This window comes from Mesoplodon bidens (genome assembly GCF_964165515.1).
Source record: "Mesoplodon bidens genome assembly, chromosome: 3".
NCBI classification, from domain to species: domain Eukaryota; kingdom Metazoa; phylum Chordata; class Mammalia; order Artiodactyla; family Ziphiidae; genus Mesoplodon; species Mesoplodon bidens.
The window spans coordinates 61,733,291-61,756,467 of NC_138178.1; the positions used below are offsets into that span (position 1 = coordinate 61,733,291).

A 23,177-nucleotide genomic window follows, 5' to 3' on the forward strand; every position below is an offset into this window, starting at 1 on the left:
CTGTGTCCTCAGGTCCATTCTCTACATCTGTGTCTTTATTCCTGTCCTGCCCCTAGGTTTTTCAGAAACATTTTTTTTCTTTTTTAGATTCCATATATATGTGTTAGTATACGATATTTGTTTTTCTCTTTCTGACTTACTTCACTCTGTATGACAGACTCTAGGTCCATCCACCTCATTACAAATAGCTCAATTTCGTTTCTTTTTATGGCTGAGTAATATTCCATTATATATATGTGCCACATCTTCTTTATCCATTCATCTGTTGATGCACACTTAGGTTGCTTCCATGTCCTGGCGATTGTAAATAGTGCTGCAATGAACATTGTGGTACATGTCTCTTTTTGAATTATGGTTTTCTTAGGGTAGGTATATGCCCAGTAGTGGGATTGCTGGGTCGTATGGTAGTTCTGTTTTTACTTTTTAAAGGAACCTCCATACTGTTCTCCATAGTGGCTGTATCAATTTACATTCCCACCAACAGTGCAAGAGGGTTCCCTTTTCTCCACACCCTCTCCAGCATTTATTGTTTGTAGATTTTTTGATGATGGCCATTCTGACTGGTGTGAAGTGAAACCTCATTGTAGTTTTGATTTGCATTTCTCTAATGATTAGTGACGTTGAGCATCCTTTCATGTGTTTGTTGGCAATCTGTATATCTTCTTTGGAGAAATGTCTGTTTAGGTCTTCTGTGCATTTTTGGATTGGGTTGTTTGTTGTTTTTGATATTGATGTGCATGAGCTGCTTGTATATTTTGGAGATGAATCCTTTGTCAGTTGCTTCATTTGCAAATATTTTCTCCCATTCTGAGGATTGTCTTTTCATCTTGCTTAAGGTTTCCTTTGCTATGCAAAAGCTTTTAAGTTTCATTAGGTCCCATTTGTTTATTTTCGTTTTTATTTCCATTTCTCTAGGAGGTGAGTCAAAAAGGATCTTGCTGTGATTTATGTCACAGAGTGTTCTGCCTATGTTTTCCTTTAAGAGTTTTATAGTGTCTGTCCTTATATTTAGGTCTTTAATTCATTTTGAGTTTATTTTGGTGTATGGTGTAGGGAGTGTTCTAATTTCATTCTTTTACATATAGTTGTCCAGTTTTCCCAGCACCACTTATTGAAGAGGCTGTCTTTTCTCCATTGTATATTCTTGCCTCCTTTATCAAAAATAAGGTGACCGTAGGTGCGTGGGTTTATCTCTGGGCTTTCTATCCTGTTCCATTGATCTATATTTCTGTTTTTGTGCTAGTACCGTACAGTCTTGATTACTGTCGCTTTGTAGTGTAGTCTGAAGTCCGGGAGCCTGAATCCTCCAGCTCCGTTTTTCTTTCTCAAGATTGCTTTGGCTATTCGGGGTCTTTTGTGTTTCCATACAAATTGTGAAATTTTTTGTTCTAGTTCTGTGAAAAATGCCATTGGTAGTTTGATAGGGATTGCATTGAATCTGTAGATTGCTTTGGGTAGTTTAGTCATTTTCACAATGTTGATTCTTCCAATCCAAGAACATGGTATATCTCTCCATCTGTTGGTATCATCTTTAATTTCTTTCATCAGTGTCTTATACTTTTCTGCATACAGGTCTTTTGTCTCCTTAGGTAGGTTTATTCCTAGGTATTTAATTTTTTTTGTTGCAGTGTTAAATGGGAGTGTTTCCTTAATTTCTCTTTCAGATTTTTCATCATTAGTGTATGGGAGTGCAAGAGATTTCTGTGCATTAATTTTGTATTTGCTACTTTACCAAATTCATTGATTAGCTCTAGTAGTTTTCTGGTAGCATCTTTAGGATTCTCTATGTATAGTGTATTTTTTAAAGTTTTTAAAATTTTCTCTCTCCATTTTAATATTCCGTTTATTTTAATTTGTTTTCATTTTCCTGATGAAGGTTTTTTTCTTGAAGTCTATTTTGTCTCAGTGCTAATACTGCTACTTTTTCTTTTTGCTTCTGTTTTCCTGCTGTATCTGTTCTCATCCTTTTACTTTGTTTTCCTTTGCCCTTATGTTTTAGATATTTCTTTATACAGATAGCATATATCTAGATTTTTAAAAAAATCCATTCTGATAATCTTTTAACTAGAGAATTTCATTTTTCTCCTTCTTTTCTTACTTTAATCTTCCTTAAGTGAGTACCCAGATTTTTTTTGTTAATAAATTTATTCATTTATTTATTTATTTTTGGCTGCATTGGGTATGTGTTGCTGCGCACAGGCTTTTTCTAGCCATGGAGAGTGGGGGCTACTCTTCGTTGCAGTGTGCGGGCTTCTTATTGCGGTGGCTTCTCTTGTTGCAGAGCATGGGTTCTAGGCACGCGGGCTTTAGTAGTTGTGACTCGAGGGTTCTAGAGCACAGGCTCAGTAGTTGTGGTGCATGGGCTTAGTTCCTCCGTGGTATGTGGGATCTTCCCGGACCAGGGATCAAACCTGTGTCCCCTGCATTGGCAGGTGGATTCTTAACCACTGCGCCAACAGGGAAGTTCCTTAGCTATTCTTAACATTAGAAGTCTTTTTTTCCCCACAGCCCTCTTTCTCACCCCAGATAGGTTCTAGAAAGCTTGTCAACACACCTGCTAATCAGCAGCATGAACCTGCCAGCCCAGCATCTTCAGAGGGTCAGAGCTTTCTCCGCATTCTGATATCTGCATACGGATAGCATATATCTAGATTTTTTAAAAAATCCATTCTGATAATCTGTCTTTTAACTAGAGAATTTCATTTTTTTCTCCTTTTCTTACTTTAATCTTCCTTAAGTGAGTGTCCAGATTTTTAAAAATAATACATATTTTAACTTAAAGTTTGAATAATACAGGGATCATCGAATGTTTTGTTACTCTTTGCTTTCTGCCAATTCATGCCATTGTTCAGTTTTTTAGTTTTTGTGTTTCTCATTTCAGCACCACAAATTATACTTTGTTTTATTCAGTAAGTAGATGCTTATAATATATGTCCGTATTTTACCAATTCCTTTTCTTGTTCCACTCCTTCCTTCTGGGGTTGTTTTCCTTTCTCCTAATGTAAATACGTCCATTAAAAGTTTATTTAGGGATTCTAAAAACTGTCAAATTTTATTTGTCTGAAAGCCTTTTAAAATTTGCCATTGTTCGTGAACGTTAGTTTTGATTCGTGTAAGAGTTCAGATTAGAGGTTGGCAAACTGTTTTTTAAGGGGCCAATAGTAAATAGTTTGAGCTTCATAGGCCATATATCCTCTGTCACAAGTAAATCAACTCTGCAGTTGTAGAGTGGAAGCAACTATAGGCAATGTGTAAACATGTGAGTGTGACTGTTGTGATAAAATTTTGGTTGTAGACACTGAATTTTGAATTTTATATAATTTTCATGTGTTATAAAATATTGTTAAAAATTTTTTTAACCATGAAAAATATAAAAATTATTCTTAGCTTGTGGACCACATAAACATAGGCTGTATCTGACCTGTGAGCCATAGTTTGCTGATCTCATGTCTAGGTTAATATTCATTTTACTTAGTACTTTACTCTTGGGGATAGTTATTCTTATAATGTCATATGATATTATCTTCCATTTTTAATTGTTGAGAAGTCAGCTGTCAATCTAACTGTCCTTTCATTGCAGGTAATCTGGTGATATTATTTTTCTTTGGTTATTTTTAAGAACTTATTATTGTCCCTGTGCAGGTCCCTATGATGTATGTAAGGTGTGGATTTATTTTCATTTAACTTGGTTAGAATTGGTTGAGCATCCAGAATCTAAAGATTAGTGTGTCTCATTACTTCTGGAAATGTTCAGCCATTATTTTTGCTTATATCATACCTTATCATATATAACATGGGAGGTAAATAAAAGAAAAATTCATTTGAAGATTTTCTGTGAAGTTATAGTACAGTATAGTATCTATAATATTAAATAATAATGCCCCTTTTAAAATACTCCCTTCTAGAACTGAGTGCTAGACCATCTCTGTGTAGGTGACCTCATAAGCTTCCTCTTATCAAAATTATCACTTTTTTGGTTGGCTGCTAAGAAGTATAGCATTAAGTATAATACTAGTATGTTGACATTAATTTGTATACATTATATCATGCATTATAATTATAATAAATATATTGTAAGTAACTATATATTATAAATATGCATTATACATTATTAATAGTTTGGACAGCAAAAGTATGACCTGACATTTGTTTTTTAAACCATATTCAAAATAATTCTTTGTACATGTATGCAGGTAATGGATTACTTGCATGATTGGAGAGCTATTGATGATTGTTATTTGGATGCTTCTTTAAGCTAGCAAGATTTATGGTGGTGTTTTAACAGACTTCTTTCATTTCAGAGAACTCAGTTTCCTGCATCTGCTGAATCTCTAAAACCCCGGCTGAAAAAAGGTCTGTATGTAATTTCATTTTGTGTGTATATTTGCACAATTTCTCTGTCTTACTGATTCTTCTATCCTGTATTCACTAGAGCTTTTAAAAATATGATTGTTGGGAAAAGCAGTAGGCTGAATGTTCTGCCATATCTAGCTTTTATTTTGTGAAGTTGTTAGATATGACGGGATTGATTTTACCTATAAATATGTTTATTTATTTATTTATTTGGTCATGCTGGGTCTTAGTTGCGGCAGGCGGGCTCCTTAGTTGTGGCATGCGAACTCTTAGTTGCAGCATGTATGTGGGATCTAGTTCCATGACCGGGGATGGAACCAGGGCCCCTGCATTGGGAGCGTGAAGTCTTATCCACTGTGCCACCAGGGAAGTCCCTACCTGTAAATATGTTTAAATGGGGTTTTATTATTATATAAATGTGTACTGATTTTCTACTTGTGGAAAAACCACTCTAAAGTTCCTATAGTACATATCATGCCTCAAATAATCTCATGTATACATATGTTAAATGAGTGTGAGGTTTTATAAAAATTGAGTCTGGGAAGCCTAACTAGGTGAGGACCTATATTGTAAAGAACTGCCTTTAAAAATGTGATACAGAGATAATTCCCTGGCAGTCCAGTGGTTAGGACTCGGTGTTTTCACTGCCGGGGGCCCAGTTTTGATTCCTGATCAGGGAACTAAGATGCCATGCAGCGCAGCCAGAAAATTTTTTTTAAAATAAAATAAAATCCAATAGAGATATATATTTTATATAGAGGAATAGGATTTCTTCATTTGTTAACCTATGAAGTCTTAGGAGGGTTTGCATCAAGTTGTCAGTGACTATACTGGATGTTCTTCCATGTCTAAAGGACTGGATGTCCTAGCTACTTGCCAGGCATTGGAAAATACCTGAACTTTTTGTTTAGCAGGAGAGACCATCTGTTTTATTATTTATTCATTTGTTTATTATTTGCTAGATGAGGAAATCATGGAAGGGGTGTGACTTGCCCAGGGTACTGTGTGTTGCTCTTGTTTGCATACCTGAGCACCAGGCTATATGCCCTTTTGCAGCATGTGTTTTCCTGTTGTATGCTAAGAGTTTTAAAGTTGATTTTGTCAATAAAGTGTTTATTTGGGGCATTTCAGTTACACTTCGAAATTATAATACAAGTTTTTGGAAAATATTAACTTTCAGGAATATACTTTCAAAGAGTTTTTTAGGAAAACACTATAAAGAGCAGCACATGTACAATTTAGATTATTTTTGAAATTCGGATGAATTCTGCCAATGTCTAACATCATCGTTAATAATTTAAACACCATTTCTGAACATGAGAATCATCTTGCTGTGGTATCTGTCATTTCATTTCATCACCAGAGTGATTTGGCTAGTCCGGTGGTGGGACTTGTGGGTATTGTAATCATCTCTCCAGTGTTCTTTCCATAATTCCTCCAGGGTCAAACTCTGTGGTTCAGTTGACTCCTAGTCCAGGAGAGTTGTAATTAGTATACACCAATCAAGAACTGGCCCATAGGGCTTCCCTGGTGGCGCAGTGGTTGAGAGTCCGCCTGCCGATGCAGAAGACACGGGTTCGTGCCCCGGTCTGGGAAGATCCCACATGCCGCGGAGAGGCTGGGCCCGTGAGTCATGGCCGCTGAGACTGCGCATCCGGAGCCTGTGCTCCGCAACGGGAGAGGCCACAGCAGTGAGAGGCCCGCATATGGCAAAAAAAAAAAAAAAAAAAGAACTGGCCCATGGCCAATTCAGGCTAATGAGATAAAAACTTTACAGCTCTGGCGAGAAGGGGCACATTTGACAAGATGCTATAGAATGTAATAGTGCCGTAATGCCCTTTCCAATCATTTCTTTCTCCCTTCCCCACTGCAGAGCAACCACTGACTTCTAGTATTAAAGTTTAGTTTTTCCTGTTCTTGAACCCCTCATACATGTGAATACTTAGTGGGTTCCAGGACCAGTGATAGGTATTTGCAATACACAGATAAATAGGGCTGGATTCTGCCCTCAGGGAGTTGACAGTCTTCAGGGCATAGAAAATAAAGGCATATAATTATAGTGTATACTCCGTAGGTCCTTCCTTCTGAAGGTTAAACATTTCCAGTTTCTTCAACTCTTTTCATATATAATGTTTAGAACTCTTTTGCCATTATTACTTTGGTTCTGTAGTGAAATTCATTGGCCCTCTTGGAAGTATTAGAGTTCAGGACTAGGTAGAATATTCCAGATATTGTGTGAACAGGGCCAAGTGTAATGTCTGGAAGATAAAGTCTGTTCATCTGGATCTTTCATTTCTGTTAGTCCAACTCAAGGTTGCATTGCCTTTTGGGCAACCATTTTACACATTTGCAATACCACTATATTGCACAGTGCCAGGGGTATGATTTGTTTAGAACACAAAGACTTCAATATAAATGATGCCTTTGGAATTGTGCAAGGTGGTGACACAGCCATGTAAAGTGTCAAGGGTATAACCCGTTCTTATCCTGCCCTCGATTTCAGGCTTCCATGACCCAAGATTTTATCTATTGAATCACATTGATTGAGTTTTGGAATGTTGTGCCAGCCTTGCATTTCTGGGATAAGCTCCACATGGTCATGGTGTATTAAACTTTTTATATAATGCTGGGTTCGGTTTGCTAATGTTTTGTTAAGGATTTTTGCATCTGTATTTATGAGGGATGTAGGTCTATAGTTTTCTTTTTTTGTGATGCTTTTGTCTGTTTTTGGTATCAGGGCTATGCTGGCCTTAAAACGAGTTGGGAACTATTCTCTCGTCTAGTTTCTGGAAAATTTTGTATAGAATTGGTGTTATTTCTTTTCTTAAATGTTTGCTAGAATGTGACAGTGGAGCTGTCTGGGTCTGGATTTTTTTGCTGTTGTTGGAAGGTTTTTAAGTACAAACTAAATTTCTTTAATAGATGTGGGACTATTCAGGTTATATATTTCTTTAGAGACTGCTTTGATAATGTTTCTCTTTCAAAGAAATTTGTCCATTTCATCTCAGTTATTAAATTTCTTGGCATAAAATTCATAATACTCCTTTATTTTCCTTTTAATGTCCAGGATGTATAGTGATGTTCCCTCTGTTGTTCCTGAATTTAGTAATTCTTTTTTTTCTTGATCAGTCTGTTTAGAGGTTTATACATTTTATTGATCTTTTCCAAGAACCAGCTTTTGGTTTTATTGTTTTTTCTCTATTGCTTTTTTTTTTTTGTGGTACGCGGGCCTTTCACTGTTGTGGCCTCTCCCGTTGTGGAGCACAGGCTCCGGACGCGCAGGCTTAGCGGCCATGGCTCGTGGGCCCAGCCGCTCGGCGGCATGTGGGATCTTCCCGGACCGGGGCACGAACCCGCGTCCCCTGCATCGGCAGGCGGACTCCCAACCACTGCACCACCAGGGAAGCCCTATGAGCTTATTTTTGTAAAAAGAAACACCAGAAGGATATCTCAGAAACAAATGGGATTGGCTGTTTACAAAGCCTTGCAAAGAAATGCAGTGGAAAGGTTGGAGGATGTAAGACTTCTTTGAGTATGTCTTTCTGTGTAGTTCTGACTTTGGAAATCATATATTCATATCAACAAAGATTGGGCAAACAAAAACCTTAAAAGTAAAATATAAGCAGAAGCACATATACTGTGGTTTATTGGAGTCAAATTTTCTTATGTTGGAGAAGGGAATTACATAATACAGAAAGGAGTGAGCTGAGATCAAACCCTGATATACTGGATTGGAAATGGCAGTTATCAGTGTTAAATACATGGTTTTTAATATAGATATGCAGATATAAAATATATATTTTTCTTAATTCTGTCCATTGACAAGGGGTAGCAGCAATGACACCCTAGTAGTAGCAGTGAGTACAGTTAGTGCCCAGATCTTAGTTTCTAGACACTATTCTGCAGTAAAAGGAACACGGACGGGTTCCTTGGAGAAATGCCTAATTCCATGGCTAAGGCTGAGAATGAACCTGGGACATCTTGTGCCAGAAAGTAAGGAATAGTTTACCTAGTGATGGGTATTTGTTGGAAAGATGCAGGAGTGGGTTTGAAGGGCTTTCACTGGCCAGTGGCCAGTTCTGAAGTGACTGAAGCCTCAAATAATCATAGCAATGGATTATAACACACTGAATAAAATAAGAATACACCAGTCCATACTGATATAAATATACTAGTAAATAAGAAATGAAGCAAAAGGAAAAACTCTCCCTTATAAAATAGAGTGATAACTAATAAATGTAGAAGGAATGATAGAGTTAGAAAATTACCATTTGGCAACCATCATAGTAATAACTGATTCATGCAAGACTCCTCAATGGATGCTAAAACTAGTGGGTAAAAGTTTGATGAAAAACAGGATATTTAGGGGACTTCCCTGGTGGTCCAGTGGTTAAGACGCCACGCTCCCAATGCAGGGGGCCTGGGTTCGATCCCTGGTCAGGGAACAAGGTTCTGCATGCCATAACTAAGAGCCCGCATACTGCAAGTAAAAGAGCCTGCATGCTGCAACTGAAGGTCCCACACGCTGCAACTAAAGATCCCACATGCCACAATGAAGATCCTAAGTGCTGCAACTAAGACCTGGTGCAGCCAAATAACTAAATAAATATTTAAAAAAAAACCCCAAAACATGCTATTTACATGAGTCTCTAAGTATCTTTCCATAAGATACATTTTGATTATAGTCTAGTAACTTTATAATGCAAAAACCTACCAAATACCACCCTAACCAAGTGATAAAAATTAAAAGGTCACAATAATAGGACAAATTGATATCTTGTGCCTCCTAAATAACTTGTGTGGTATTCCTGCCAAAAATAATACCGTCAATCTAATCATTAGGAAATAACAGACAAACCCAAACTGAGGGACAGTCTACAATATAATTAACCTGCATCTTCAAAAAAGCTGTTGAGAGAGGGCAGACAGCAGAAGCAAGAAGAACTACAATCCTGCAGCCTGTGGAGCAAAAACCACATTCACAGAAAGACAAGATGAAAAGGCAGAGGTCTGTGTGCCAGATGAAGGAACAAGAAAAAACCCCAGAAAAACAACTAAATGGAGATAGGCAACCTTCCAGAAAAAGATTTCAGAGTAATGATAGTGAAGATGATCCAGGACCTCGGAAAAAGAATGGAGACAAAGATCGAGAAGATGCAAGAAATGTTTAAGAAAGACCTAGAAGAATTAAAGAACAGACAAACAGAGATGAACAATACAATAAGTGAAATGAAAACTACACTAGAAGGAATCAATAGGAGAATAACTGAGGCAGAAGAACGGATAAGTGACCTGGAAGACAGAATGGTGGAATTCACTGCTGTGAAACAGAATAAAGAAAAAAGAATGAAAAGAAATGAAGACAGCCTAAGAGACCTCTGGGACAACATTAAATGCAACAACATTCACATTATAGGGGGTCCCAGAAAGTGAAGAGATTGAGAAAGGACCCAAGAAAATATTTGAAGAGATTATAGTAGAAAACTTCCCTAACATGGGAAAGGAAATAGCCACCCAAGTCCAGGAAGCGCAGAGAGTCCCATACAGGATAAACCAAAGGAGAAACACGCTGAGACACATAGTAATCAAATTGGCAGAAATTAAAGACAAAGAAAAATTATTAAAGCAGCAAGGGAAAAATGACAAATAACATACAAGGGAACTCCCATAAGGTTAACAGCTGATTTCTCATCAGAAACTCTACAAGCCAGAAGGGAGTGGCATGATATACTTAAAGTGATGAAAGGGAAGAACCTATAACTAGGATTACTCTACCCAGCAAGGATCTCATTCAGATTTGATGGAGAAATCAAAAGCTTTACAGACAAGCAAAAGCTAAGAGAATTCAGCACCACCAAACCAGCTCTACAACAAATGCTAAAGGAACTTCTCTAAGTGGGAAACACAAGAGAAGAAAAGGACCTACAAAAACAAACCCAAAACAATTAAGAAAATGGTCATAGAAACATACATATCGATAATTACCCTAAATGTGAATGGATTAAATGCTCCAACCAAAAGACACAGGCTGGCTGAATGGATACAAAAACAAGACCCACATATATGCTGTCTACAAGAGACCCACTTCAGACCTAGGGACACATACAGACTGAAAGTGAGGGGATGGAAAAAGATATTCCATGCAAATGGAAATCAAAAGAAAGCTGGAGTAGCAATACTCATATCATATAAAATAGACTTTAAAATAATGTTACAAGAGACAAGGAAGGACACTACATAATGATCAAGGGATCAATCTGAGTAGAAGATATAACAATTATAAATATATATGCAACCAACACAGGAACACCTCAATACATAAGGCAACTGCTAACAGCTATAAAAGAGGAAATCGACAGTAACACAATAATGGTGGGGGACTTTTTAACACCTCACTTACCCCAATGGACAGATCATCCAAAATGAAAATAAATAAAGAAACACAAGCTTTAAATGACACAATAGACCAGATAGATTTAATTGATATTTATAGCACATTCCATTCAAAAACAGCAGATTACACTTTCTTCTCAAGTGTGCATGGAACATTCTCCAGGATAGATCACATCTTGGGTCACAAATCAAGCCTCAGTAAATATAAGAAAACTGAAATCATATCAAGCATCTTTTCTGACCACAACGCTATTAGATTAGAAATCAATTACAGGGAAACAAACTTAAAAAACACAAACACATTGAAGCTAAACAGTACGTTACTAAATAACCAAGAGATCACTGAAGAAATCAAAGAGGAAATCAAAAAATACCTAGAGACAAATGGCAATGAAAACACGACGATCCAAAACCTATGGGATGCAGCAAAAGTAGTTCTAAGAGGGAAGTTTATAGCTATACAAGCCTACCTCAAGAAATAAGAAAAATCTCAAATAAACAATCTAACTTTACACCTAAAGGCACTAGAGAAAGAAGAATAGACAAAACCCAAAGTTAGCAGAAGGAAAGAAATCATAAAGATCAGAGCAGAAATAAATGAAATAGAAACAAAGAAAACAAGAGCAAGGATCAATAAAACTAAAAGCTGGTTCTTTGAGAAGATAAACAAAATTGATAAACCATTAGCCAGACTCATCAAGAAAAAGAGGGAGAGGACTCAAATCAATAAAATTAGAAATGAAAAAGGAGAAGTTACAATGGACACCGCAGAAATACAAAGCATCGTAAGAGACTACTACAAGCAACTCTATGCCAATAAAATGGACAACCTGGAAGAAATGGACAAATTCTTAGAAAGGGATAACCTTCGAAGACGGAACCAGGAAGAAATAGAAAATACGAACAGACCAATCACAAGTACTGAAATTGAAACTGATTAAAAACCTTGCAACAAAGAAAAGTCCAGGACCAGATGGCTTCACAGGTGAATTCTATCAAACATTTAGAGAAGAGCTATCACCCATCCTTCTCAAACTCTTCCAAAAAATTGTGGAGGAAGGAACATTCCCAAACTCATTCTGTGAGGCTACCATCACCCTGATACCAAAACCAGACAAAGATACTACAAAAAAAGAAAATTACAGGGCTTCCCTGGTGGCGCAGTGGTTGAGAGTCCACCTGCCGATGCAGGGGACAGAGGTTCATGCCCCGGTCCGGGAAGATCCCACATGCCGCGGAGCAGCTGGGCCCGTGAGCCATGGCTGTTGAGCCTGCGCGTCCAGAGCCTGCGCTCCGCAATGGGAGAGGCCACAACAGTGAGAGGCCCGCGTACCGCAAAAAAAAAAAAAAAAAAAAGAAAATTACAGAGCAATATCACTGATGAATATAGTTGTAGAAATCCTCAACAAAATACTAGCAAACAGAATCCAACAACACATTTAAAGGATCATACACATGATCAAATGGGATTTATGCCAGGGATGCAAGGTTTCATCAGTATAGGCAATTCAATCAATGTGATACACCATATTAACAAATTGAAGAATAAAAAGCATATGATCATCTCAGTAGATGCCGAAAAAGCTTTTGACAAAATTCAACACCCATTTATGATAAAAACTTTTCAGAAAGTGGGCAGAGAGGCAACCTACCTCAACATAATAAAGGTCATATACGACACACCCACAGCAAACATCATTCTCAAGGTGAAAAACTGAAAGCATTTCCTCTAAGATCAGGAACAAGACAAGGATGTCCACTCTCACCACTATTATTCAACATGGCTTTGGAAGTCCTAGCCACAGCAATCAGAGAAGAAAAGAAATAAAAGGAATACAAATTGGAAAAGAAGAAGTAAAACTGTCGCTGTTTGCAGATGACATGATACTATACATAGAGAATCCTAAAGATGCCACCAGAAAACTAGTAGAGCTCATCAATGAATCTGGTAAAGTTGCAGGATACAAAATTAATGCACAGAAATCTCTTGCATTCCTATACACTAATGATGAAAAATCTGACAGAGAAATTATGGAAACCCTCCCATTTACCATTGCAACAAAAAGAATAAAATACCTAGGAATAAACCTACCTAGGGAGACAAAAGACCTGTATGCAGAAAACTGTAAGACACTGATGAAAGAAAGTAAAGATGATACCAACAGATGGAGAGATATACCATGTTCTTGGATTGGGAGAATCAATATTGTGAAAATGAATATACTACCCAAAGCAATCTACAGATTCAATGCAATCCCTATCAAATTACCAATGGCATTTTTTACAGAACTAGAGCAAAAGACTAAAAATTTGTCTGGAGACACAAAAGACCCCGAATAGCCAAAGCAGTCTTGAGGGAAAAAAAACGGAGTTGGAGGAATCAGAGTCCCTGACTTCAGACTATACTATAAAGCTACAGTAATCAAGAGAATATGGTACTGGTTCAAAAACAGAAACATAGGATAAGCGGAACAAGATAGAAAACCCAGAGATAAACCCATGCACCTATGGTCAACTAATCTATGACAAAGGAGGCAAGGATATACAATGGAGGAAAGACAGTCTCTTCAATAAGTGGTGCTGGGAAAACTGGACAGCTACATGTAAAAGAATGAAATTAGAACACTCCCTAACACCATGCACAAAAATAAACTCAAAATGGATTAGAGACCTAAACGAAAGACTGGACAATATAAAACTCCTAGAGGAAAACACAGGAAGAACACTCTGACATAAATCACAGCAAGATCTTTTTTGATCCACCTCTTAGAGTAATGGAAATAAAAACAAAAATAAACAAATGGGACCTAATGAAACTTAAAAGCTTTTGCAAAGCAAACTACAAACAAGACAAAAAGACAACCCTCAGAATGGGAGAAAATATTTGCAAACAAATCAACGGACAAAGGATTAATCTCCAAAATATATAAACAGCTCATGCAGCTCAATATTAAAAAAACAAACAACCCAATCTAAAAATGGGCAGAAGACCTAAATAGACATTTCTGCAAAGAAGACATACAGATGGCCAAGAATCACGTGAGAAGCTGCTCAACATTACTAATTATTAGAGAAATGCAAATCAAAACTATAATGAGATATCACCTCACACCAGTTAGAATGGGCATCATCAGAAAATCTACAAACAATAAATGCTGGAGAGGGTGTGGAGAAAAGGGAACCCTCTTGCACTGTTGGTGGGAATGTAAATTGATACAGCCACTATGGAGGACAGTATGGATGTTTCTTCAAAAACTAAAAATAAAATTACCATATGACCCAGCAATCCCACTACTGGGCATATACCCAGAGAAAACTATAATTCAAAAAGACACATGCACCCCAATGTTCATTGCAGCACTATTTACAATAGCCAGGTCATGGAAGCAACCTAAGTGCCCATGGACAGACGAATGGATAAGGAAGATGTGGTACATATATACAGTGGAATATTACTCAGCCATAAAAAGGAACGAAATTGGGTCATTTGTAGAGACGTGGATGGATCTAGAGACTGTCATACAGAGTAAAGTAAGTCAGAAAGAGAAAAACAAATATTGTATATTAACACGTATATGTGGAACTTAGAAAAATGGTACAGATGAACCGGTTTGCAGGGCAGAAATTGAGACAGATGTGGAGAACAAACGTATGGACACCAAGCGGGAAAAGCGGCGGGGTGGTGGGGGTGGTGGTGTGATGAATTGGGAGATTGGGATTGACATGTATACACTGATGTGTATAAAATGGGTGACTAATAAGAACCTATAAAACCTATAAAAAATAAAATTAAAAAAATGCTGTTGAGGTCATGAAAGAGAGTAAAGGAGACTAAAGAGGCACGATAGCTGAATGTGGCACCTGGTCCTAACTAGAGCAGAGAAACATCTTTTAAAACATTTTAAAATTAAAGACTTTTGCTACAAAGGAAATTATTAGGATGTTTGTTAAAATATGAATAAGGTTGTTACGGTAGATAATAGTATCGTATCAATGTTAATTTTGATAATTTTACTACGGTTATGTAAGAAGGATATTCTTTTTTTAAGAAATAAAGTATTTTTGGCTTCCCTGGTGGCGCAGTGGTTGAGAGTCTGCCTGCCGATGTGGGGGACACAGGTTTGTGCCCCGGTCTGGGAGGATCCTGCATGCCATGGAGCGGCTAGGCCCGTGAGCCATGGCCACCGAGCCTGCGCGTCCAGAGCCTGTTCTCCGCAATGGGAGAGGCCACAACAGTGAGAGGCCCGGGTACCGCACAAAAAAAAAAAAAAAAAAAGTAAGAAAGTTTTTTGGGGTAAAGTGGTTATTTGTTTGTTTTCTTAGGCAGTTTTATTGAGGTTTAATTTATACAATATAACATTCACCAATTTTAAGTGAACAGTTTGATGAGTTTTTAGTAGAGTTATATAGTTGTGCAGTGACCATCACAACCCACTTTTAGAACATTTTCATCACCCAAAATGATCCCTAATGACTGTTTGCAGGAATTCTTTTTTTTTTTTTATTTTTTTTATTTTTTTTATTTATCCATTACTATTTGCCAAAGGGAAGTCATCTTATTTTATATATAAGTTGTAGTGTATATCTTGAAAGGATCTGAACTAGATATTAGCATAGAGAGAACATTTGATAAATGTCACTCAGGTAGATTCCTTCCCCCATCACTTTCATCCATTATGGTATTAGTGTTTAGAGGAAGCTTAGAAGAAGAGTGAGCCTACATGCTTTAATTAGAAACCAAGAAGTTAAATCAAGATTCTCTAAGGAAATGGTTGACTAGAGTCAAAGGAAGAAGGGTTATCCTCTTTTATTCATTCTTTGAACATACTTTTTTTTTTTTTTTTTTTAATTTTTTAATTAGTTTCTGCTTTATAACAAAGTGAATCAGTCATACATATACATCTGTTCCCACATCCCTTCCCTCATGCATCTCCCTCCCTCCCACCCTCCCCATCCCACCCCTCCAGGCGGTCACAAAGCACCGAGCTGATCTCCCTGTGCTCTGCGGCTGCTTCCCACTATCTATCTACCTTACGTTTGGTAGTGTATATATGTCCATGCCTCTCATTCGCTTTGTCACAGCTTACCCTTCCCCCTCCCCTTATCCTCAAGTCCATTCTCAAGTAGGTCTGTGTCTTTATTCCCGTTTTGCCCCTAGGTTCTTCATGACTTTTTTTTTTTAAATTCCGTATATATGTGTTAGCATACGGTATTTGTCTTTCTCTTTCTGACTAACTTCACTCTGTATGACGGACTCTAGGTCTATCCACCTCATTACAAATAGCTCAGTTTCGATTCTTTTTATGGCTGTGTAATATTCCATTGTATATATGTGCCACATCTTCTTTATCCATTCATCCGATGATGGACACTTAGGTTGTTTCCAGCTCCGGGCTATTGTGAATAGAGCTGCAATGAACATTTTGGTACATGTCTCTTTTTGAATTATGGTTTTCTCAGGGTATATGCCTAGTAGTGGGATTGCTGGGTCATATGGTAGTTGTATTTTTAGTTTTTTAAGGAACCTCCATACTGTTCTCCATAGTGGCTGTACCAATTCACATTCCCACCAGCAGTGCAAGAGTGTTCCCTTTTCTCCACACCCTCTCCAGCATTTATTTATTTATTTATTTTTTTCTCCCTTTGCGGTACGCGGGCCTCCCACTGTTGTGGCCTCTCCCGTTGCGGAGCACAGGCTCCGGATGCGCAGGCCCAGCGGCCATGGCTCACGGGCCCAGCCGCTCCGCGGCACATGGGATCCTCCCAGACCGGGGCACGAACCCGTATCCCCTGCATCGGCAGGTGGACTCCCAACCACCGCGCCACCAGGGAGGCCCACCAGCATTTATTGTTTCTAGATTTCTTGATGATGGCCATTCTGACTGGTGTGAGATGATATCTCATTGTAGTTTTGATTTGCATTTCTCTAATGATTAATGATGTTGAGCATTCTTTCATGTGTTTGTTGGCAGTCTGTATATCTACTTTGGAGAAATGCCTATTTAAGTCTTCTGCCCATTTTTGGATTGGGTTGTTTGTTTTATTGCTATTGAGCAGCATGAGCTGTTTATAAATTTTGGAGATTAATCCTTTGTCAGTTGCTTCATTTGCAAATATTTTCTCCCATTCTGAGGGTTGTCTTTTGGTCTTGTTTATGGTTTCCTTTGCTGTGCAAAAGCTTTGAAGTTTCATTAGGTCCCATTTGTTTATCTTTGTTTTTATTTCCATTTCTCTAGGAGGTGGGTCCAAAAGGATCTTGCTGTCATTTATGTCATAGAGTGTTCTACCTATGTTTTCCTCTAAGAGTTTGATAGTTTCTGGCCTTACATTTAAGTCTTTAATCCATTTTGAGCTTATTTTTGTGTATGGTGCTAGGGAATGATCTAATCTCAAACTTCTACATGTCCCTGTCCAGTTTTCCCAGCACCACTTATTGAAGAGGCTGTCCTTTCTCCACTGTACATTCCTGCCTCCTTTATCAAAGATAAGTTGGCCATATGTGCGTGGGTTTATCTCTGGGCTTTCTATCCTGATCCACTGATCTGTCTTTCTGTTTTTATGCCAGTACCAGACTGTCTTAATTACTGTAGCTTTGTAGTATAGTCTGAAGTCAGGGAGCCTGATTCCTCCAGCTCCGTTTTTCGTTCTCAAGATTGCTTTGGCTATTCGGGGCCTTTTGTTTTTCCAAACAAAATTTGAAATTTTTTGTTCTAGTTCTGTGAAAAATGCCAGTGGTAGTTTGATAGGGATTGCATTGAATCTGTAGATTGCTTTGGGTAGTAGAGTCATTTTCACAATATTGATTCTTCCAATCCAGGAGCATGGTATATCTCTCCATCTATTTGTATCATCTTTAATTTCTTTCATCAGTGTCTTATAATTTTCTGCATACAGGTCTTTTGTCTCCTTAGGTAGGTTTATTCCTAGATATTTTATTCTTTTTGTTGCAATGGTAAATGGGAGTGTTTTCTTGATTTCATTTTCAGATTTTTCATCATTAGTGTACAGGAATGCCAGAGATTTCTGTACATCAATTTTGTATCCTGCTACTTTACCAAATTCATTGATTAGCTCTAGTAGTTTTTCGGTAGCATCTTTAGGATTCTCTATGTATAGTATCATGTCATCTGCAAACAGTGACAGCTTTACTTCTTCTTTTCCAATTTGGATTCCTTTTATTTCCTTTTCTTCTCTGATTGCTGTGGCTAAAACTTCCAAAACTATGTTGAATAAGAGTGGTGAGAGTGGGCAGCCTTGTCTTGTTCCTGATCTTAGTGGAAATGGTTTCAGTTTTTCACCATTGAGGACAATGTTGGCTTTGGGTTTGTCATATATGGCCTTTATTATGTTGAGGAAAGATCCCTCTATGCCTACTTTCTGCAGGGTTTTTATCATAAATGGATGTTGAATTTTGTCGAAAGCTTTCTCTGCATCTATTGAGATGATCATATGGTTTTTCTCCTTCAACTTGTTAATATGGTGTATCACATTGATTGATTTGTGTATATTGAAGAATCCTTGCATTCCTGGAATAAACCCCACTTGATCATGGTGTATGATCTTTTTAATGTGCTGTTGGATTCTGTTTGCTAGTATTTTGTTGAGGATTTTTGCATCTATGTTCATCAGTGATATTGGCCTGTAGTTTTCTTTCTTTGTGACATCCTTGCCTGGTTTTGGTATCAAGGTGATGTCGGCCTCGTAGAATGAGTTTGGGAGTGTTCCTCTCTCTGCTATATTTTGGAAGAGTTTGAGAAGGATAGGTGTTAGTTCTCCTCTAAATGTTTGATAGAATTCACCTGTGAAGCCATCTGGTCCTGGGCTTTTGTTTGATGGAAGATTTTTAATCACAGTTTCAATTTCAGTGCTTGTGATTGGTCTATTCATATTTTCTATTTCTTCCTGAGTCAGTCTTGGCAGGTTGTGCATTTCTAAGAATTTGTCCATTTCTTCCAGGTTGTCCATTGATTTGAGAAAGTAAGATAAAATAATCTAGGGTATGTAGTAAAACCATAATTGATCTTTTATATGACCTTTTCCTTTCTTCCTCATCGCATTTTAAGCTCATGAGAATCAAACAAGTTGGTTAGGTAGCAGTTTAATATTTTTTTAAAAAGTTATCTTCTAACGTGGATCCTTGGGTGACTACTGATTCAGTCCAGTTTCCTCCTCCTCCATCATCATCTATGTTCCTGAGCAGAGTTGGTATTTCTGCTGACCCTGGGCCTGTTTGCCCTCAGATCCATTCCTCACCCTTCCCTTCTCCGCTGAGTATTGTGAGCAGCTGACCCTTGTGGGCTTCATTCCTTCCCAGGCTCTGGTGTCAGCAGTTTCTGGCTGGGTTAGCAAGTGAGAGGAACTGGCAAGAGATTGGAGGGTAGGAAGTAGGAGAAGCCAGGGCTTTCCCCTCTTTCTCTCTGCTTTGGAAAGTTAGAGGAGTGGGGTGGTTTCTGGAAGCGTCTCTTTTGTTGCTTCTGCCAGTCAGGCCATTCTGTTTTCAGCTTCCTCCAGGTAACTTCAGCCTTGGATACTGGTAGCAATACATTCCCTCCCTTTTTCCTTCAGCCTAGAGGTGGTAGTGACTTGTTCCCATGCTAACCTCTGATTTGCATCACTGTTCCCTGTTGGGCCTCTCATTTCTTCCCTCACCTGTTCACTGCATTGAAGTCCTTCTGTTCTACATCCTCAAGTGGTTTCTGGGTTTCCTTGTTAGACCCTGTCTGATACAGAGCTCAAATCGATACTAATAAAAATGTCTTCCATTTACATTCTTTTCAAGATCTGTTATATCTTTTGATGTCTCAAATAATATATTGAGGTAGAAAAGTGTTATAATTCCTATTATAACATGAGGAAATTAACATTTTATTGAATGATCACTTTCAGATTTTCTGTAATTTTCCAGTGAAAATTATAGGCATGAAAATGGAGGCCCAGAGACTTAAATAACTTGCTCCAAGTCCCATAGAAGTCTGGTACTGAATCAAGATTGGACTTCTACGTATAAAAATTTGATGTGCTGCCTGTCTTCTGGTCCTGGAAGAGATCCTTTACCAAAGAAGGGTTCATTTACAATGTACTTACAAAAGCCTTAGTCATTTTAGAAAATTTTTCAACTAAAAATTCAAAGCACAGGAATTTTCTGCTCAACATTCATATATCCAGGATGCTTTTCACTACCATTAATCAGTTTTATGTAAAGTTTTGAGTTTTGGTTATTTCTATGAGAATTTCGTACCTAGGGCAAATTACAGGGAAGAATTCTTGTGATGTCATGTTTGTTCAGTTATGGAATTGTTTAAGATATGTCTTGTTCATCCTTAGAGGAGGAAAGAAAGAGGTGTCACAAAAGAGTGGAATGGGGGCAGGAGAAGAGAAGGGCAAGGGCATATTGTTGCCAGGTTGCCAGCCTTCTGCCCCCACTGCCTTGGTGATGACTGAAAGGCTTTACCTTGTCTTTATCTCATCAGCTGGCCGCCTGACTTCCATGGTAATACAGACTCCTACTAAAGTGTAACATGGCAGATGACCACCTCGCTCTGCTGTAAAATAGAGGAGGCTCTACTTTGCACTTACATGTCTATCTTTTTTTATTTTATTTTATTTTTTGGTTTATTTAATTTATTTATTTTTGGCTGCGCTGGGTCTTCATTGCTGTGCGTGGGCTTTCTCCAGTTGCGGTGAGCGCGGGCTACTCTTCGTTGCGGTGCGCAGGCTTCTCATTGTGGCGGCTTCTCTTGTTGTGGAGCACAGGCTCCAGGCACGCAGGCTTCGGTAGTTGCGGCACGTGGGCTCAGTAGCTGTGGCTCGCGGGCTCTAGAGCGCAGGCTCAGTAGTTGTGCTGCATGGGCTTAGTTGCTCCTCGGCATGTGGGACCTTCCCGGACCAGGACCTGTGTCCCTCACATTGGTGGGTGGATTCTTAACCACTGCGCCACCAGGGCAGCCCCATGTCTATCTTTTTTAGAGGACCTTTCAAATAGGTAATTCTCATAATACTTGTGAAAGCATATAAGAACCAGTATCCCTATTTGTAGGGGGAATTGGAGTGAGCACTGATTGGGAATACAAGAAATTCAACTTACACATTTACAGGTAAAATTCTAACTGTAAATTCAGAATTCATAGGGATTTCTGTGGTATCCAGAATTTCCTCATTTTTGAAAATGACTAATAATAATGATGATAAAAATAACAGCAACAACAGTTAACACTTCTTTAAGGGTTAGCGTGTACCAGACAGTACTTGAACCTCTTTATATGTATTGTCATTCAGTCTTCACATCTCTGTGGGGCATTTTATCCCCTGACTCTCCTATTTAAATGTGAGAAGAATATCACTAATAATGGAGATTTTATTATCATCTATCCCTTCTGCCAGCACTCTCCAAACCCGCACCCCCCACCCCTGTCCTGATTATAAGCTCCCTGAAAGCTTATAACCAGTTTTGTTTGCTCTTCTATCCCCAGTGCCTGGCATGTGGTTGGTACTCAGTGAATATTTATTGAATGAATGAATGAGTCTCTATTTTATAGATGAGGAAACTAAATTTCCCAGGACTACACAGTTAATAGGACAGTTATGGGGCACTGAAATGATTTATAAAGTCTTTGATGAGCCTAGAGTTCTTTTAGCTTTTAGACAAACTGTATCGTCAGGAGTGTGAAATGACTGTTAGGCACTTGAATTTGGTGGTGCTTTCCCTTCTTCTCACCCCTAGTACTCCATTTCATGAGCCTCTGGACCCTTGAGATACCTTACAGATCGAACATTTTTTTCCTCCATTCTTCACCCATGGAACACAAAAAGTACCTCATCTTTTATTGTAAGATTGTAATAATAGGCAAGACTCAAATTTGTATTTTATAAATTTTCTTTTAGGTTGTGGAAGCAATGATACTTAGTGATATTGTAAACTCAGAGGATTCAGTTGTCTCCTTCCCTTTACAGCAGGGGTCCCCAACCCTTGGGCCGTGGACCGGTAGTGGTCCATGGCCCATTAGGAACTGGGCCTCGCAGCAGGAGGTTAGCCGTGGGCGAGCGAGCGAAGCTTCATCTGTATTTACAGCTGCTCCCCATCGCTCGCATTACCGCCTGAGCTCCACCTCCTGTCAGATCAGCGGCGGCATTAGTTTCCCATAGGAGCGCGAACCCTAATGTGAGCTGCACATGCAAGGGATCTAGGTTGCGCGCTCCTTATGAGAATCTAATGTCTGATGATCTGAGGTGGAGCTGAGACGGTGATGCTAGCGGCTGCAAGTACAGGTTATCATGAGCAGAGAGGTTTGACTGCACAGAGACCATAATAAATCAATTGCCTGCAGACACATATCAAAACCCTATCAGTGAGTGGCAAGTGAAAACACGCTCAGGGCTCCCACTGATTCTGCCTTATGGTGAGTTCTATAATTATTTCATTATATATTACAATGTAATAATAATAGAAATAAAGTGCACAGTAAATGTAATGTGCTTGAATCATCTTGAAACCATCCCCCACCCCATCCCTCCGGTCCCTGGAAAAATTGTCTTCCATGAAACTGGTCCCTGGTGCCAAAAAGGTTGGGGACTGCTGCTTTAGAGGGTAGGTAACATTGAGGTAGGCCATACAATTGAGACTTGATCCAAGATTACATGCACACCCACTCACATCCGTCTTGTTTTGTTTTTTTTTTTTTTTTTTTTTTTTAATATTTATTTAGTTAGTTATTTAATTTTGGCTGTGCCGGGTTTTAGTTGCGACATGTGGCATCTTCTTTGCAGCACGCGGGATCTTTTAGTTGCAGTATGTGGGATCTTTAGTTGCGGCATGTGGACTCTTAGTTGAGGCATGCATGCAGGATCTAGTTCCCTGACTAGGGATTGAACCCGGGCCCCCTGCATTGGGAGCGTGGAGTCTTACCCACTGGACCACCAGGGGAAGTCCCTCACATCCATCTTTAAGCTTGGTGATTTGTGTGGTCTTTAGTAGGAAATTTAATTCTGGAAGTGGTTAGTTAGGCAGAACATGAACGGCTAACATCTGATGATTGTTGGGGCTTGGGAGAAGAGAAGGAAGGAGACAAAAGTCATTGAAGAATCTCACATAGGCCCTTGCTGACTAGAAGAAAGGTGGTCTCAGTCAGAGAATGTGGGTAATCAGAAGATGAAGAGTTAGTTGCTTAACATTTTATCTTTTTTTTCTTTCTTCCAGTATATAAAATCATATCCATACTTTCTGTCATAATTTCACTTCACAGATTCTGTTGCTGTTCCCTATTCTTGGGAAAGAGTAAGCAGCATTCTTAATTTTTGTGTTCCTGCAATGTTAATTCTGGGTCACAGTAAGCTTTTTTTCCTTCCTGTCATACTATGGACATATAAGTCTTGGGTTTTCTGTTGATATATTGCCTAAGGTTCTGGAACAGAGTGATTACAAATGATTACAAATC

The 23,177-nt window shown here is 38.5% G+C and overlaps 1 protein-coding gene across 3 annotated transcripts in view; it reads left to right on the plus strand.

Moving 5' to 3' along the window:
* BBS4 (Bardet-Biedl syndrome 4) overlaps window positions 1-23,177 on the plus strand; it is a 426,848-nt gene that overhangs the window by 378,724 nt on the left and 24,947 nt on the right. For 2 of the 3 annotated variants that reach the window (XM_081228019.1, XM_081228020.1), the window contains exon 2: window positions 4,302-4,353. The exons of the other annotated variant lie outside the window; for it this stretch is intronic. In XM_081228019.1, coding sequence (XP_081084145.1) covers window positions 4,302-4,353 — 52 coding nt within the window. The remainder of the gene's footprint in view (window positions 1-4,301; window positions 4,354-23,177) is intronic. 3 annotated transcript variants of the gene reach the window in all.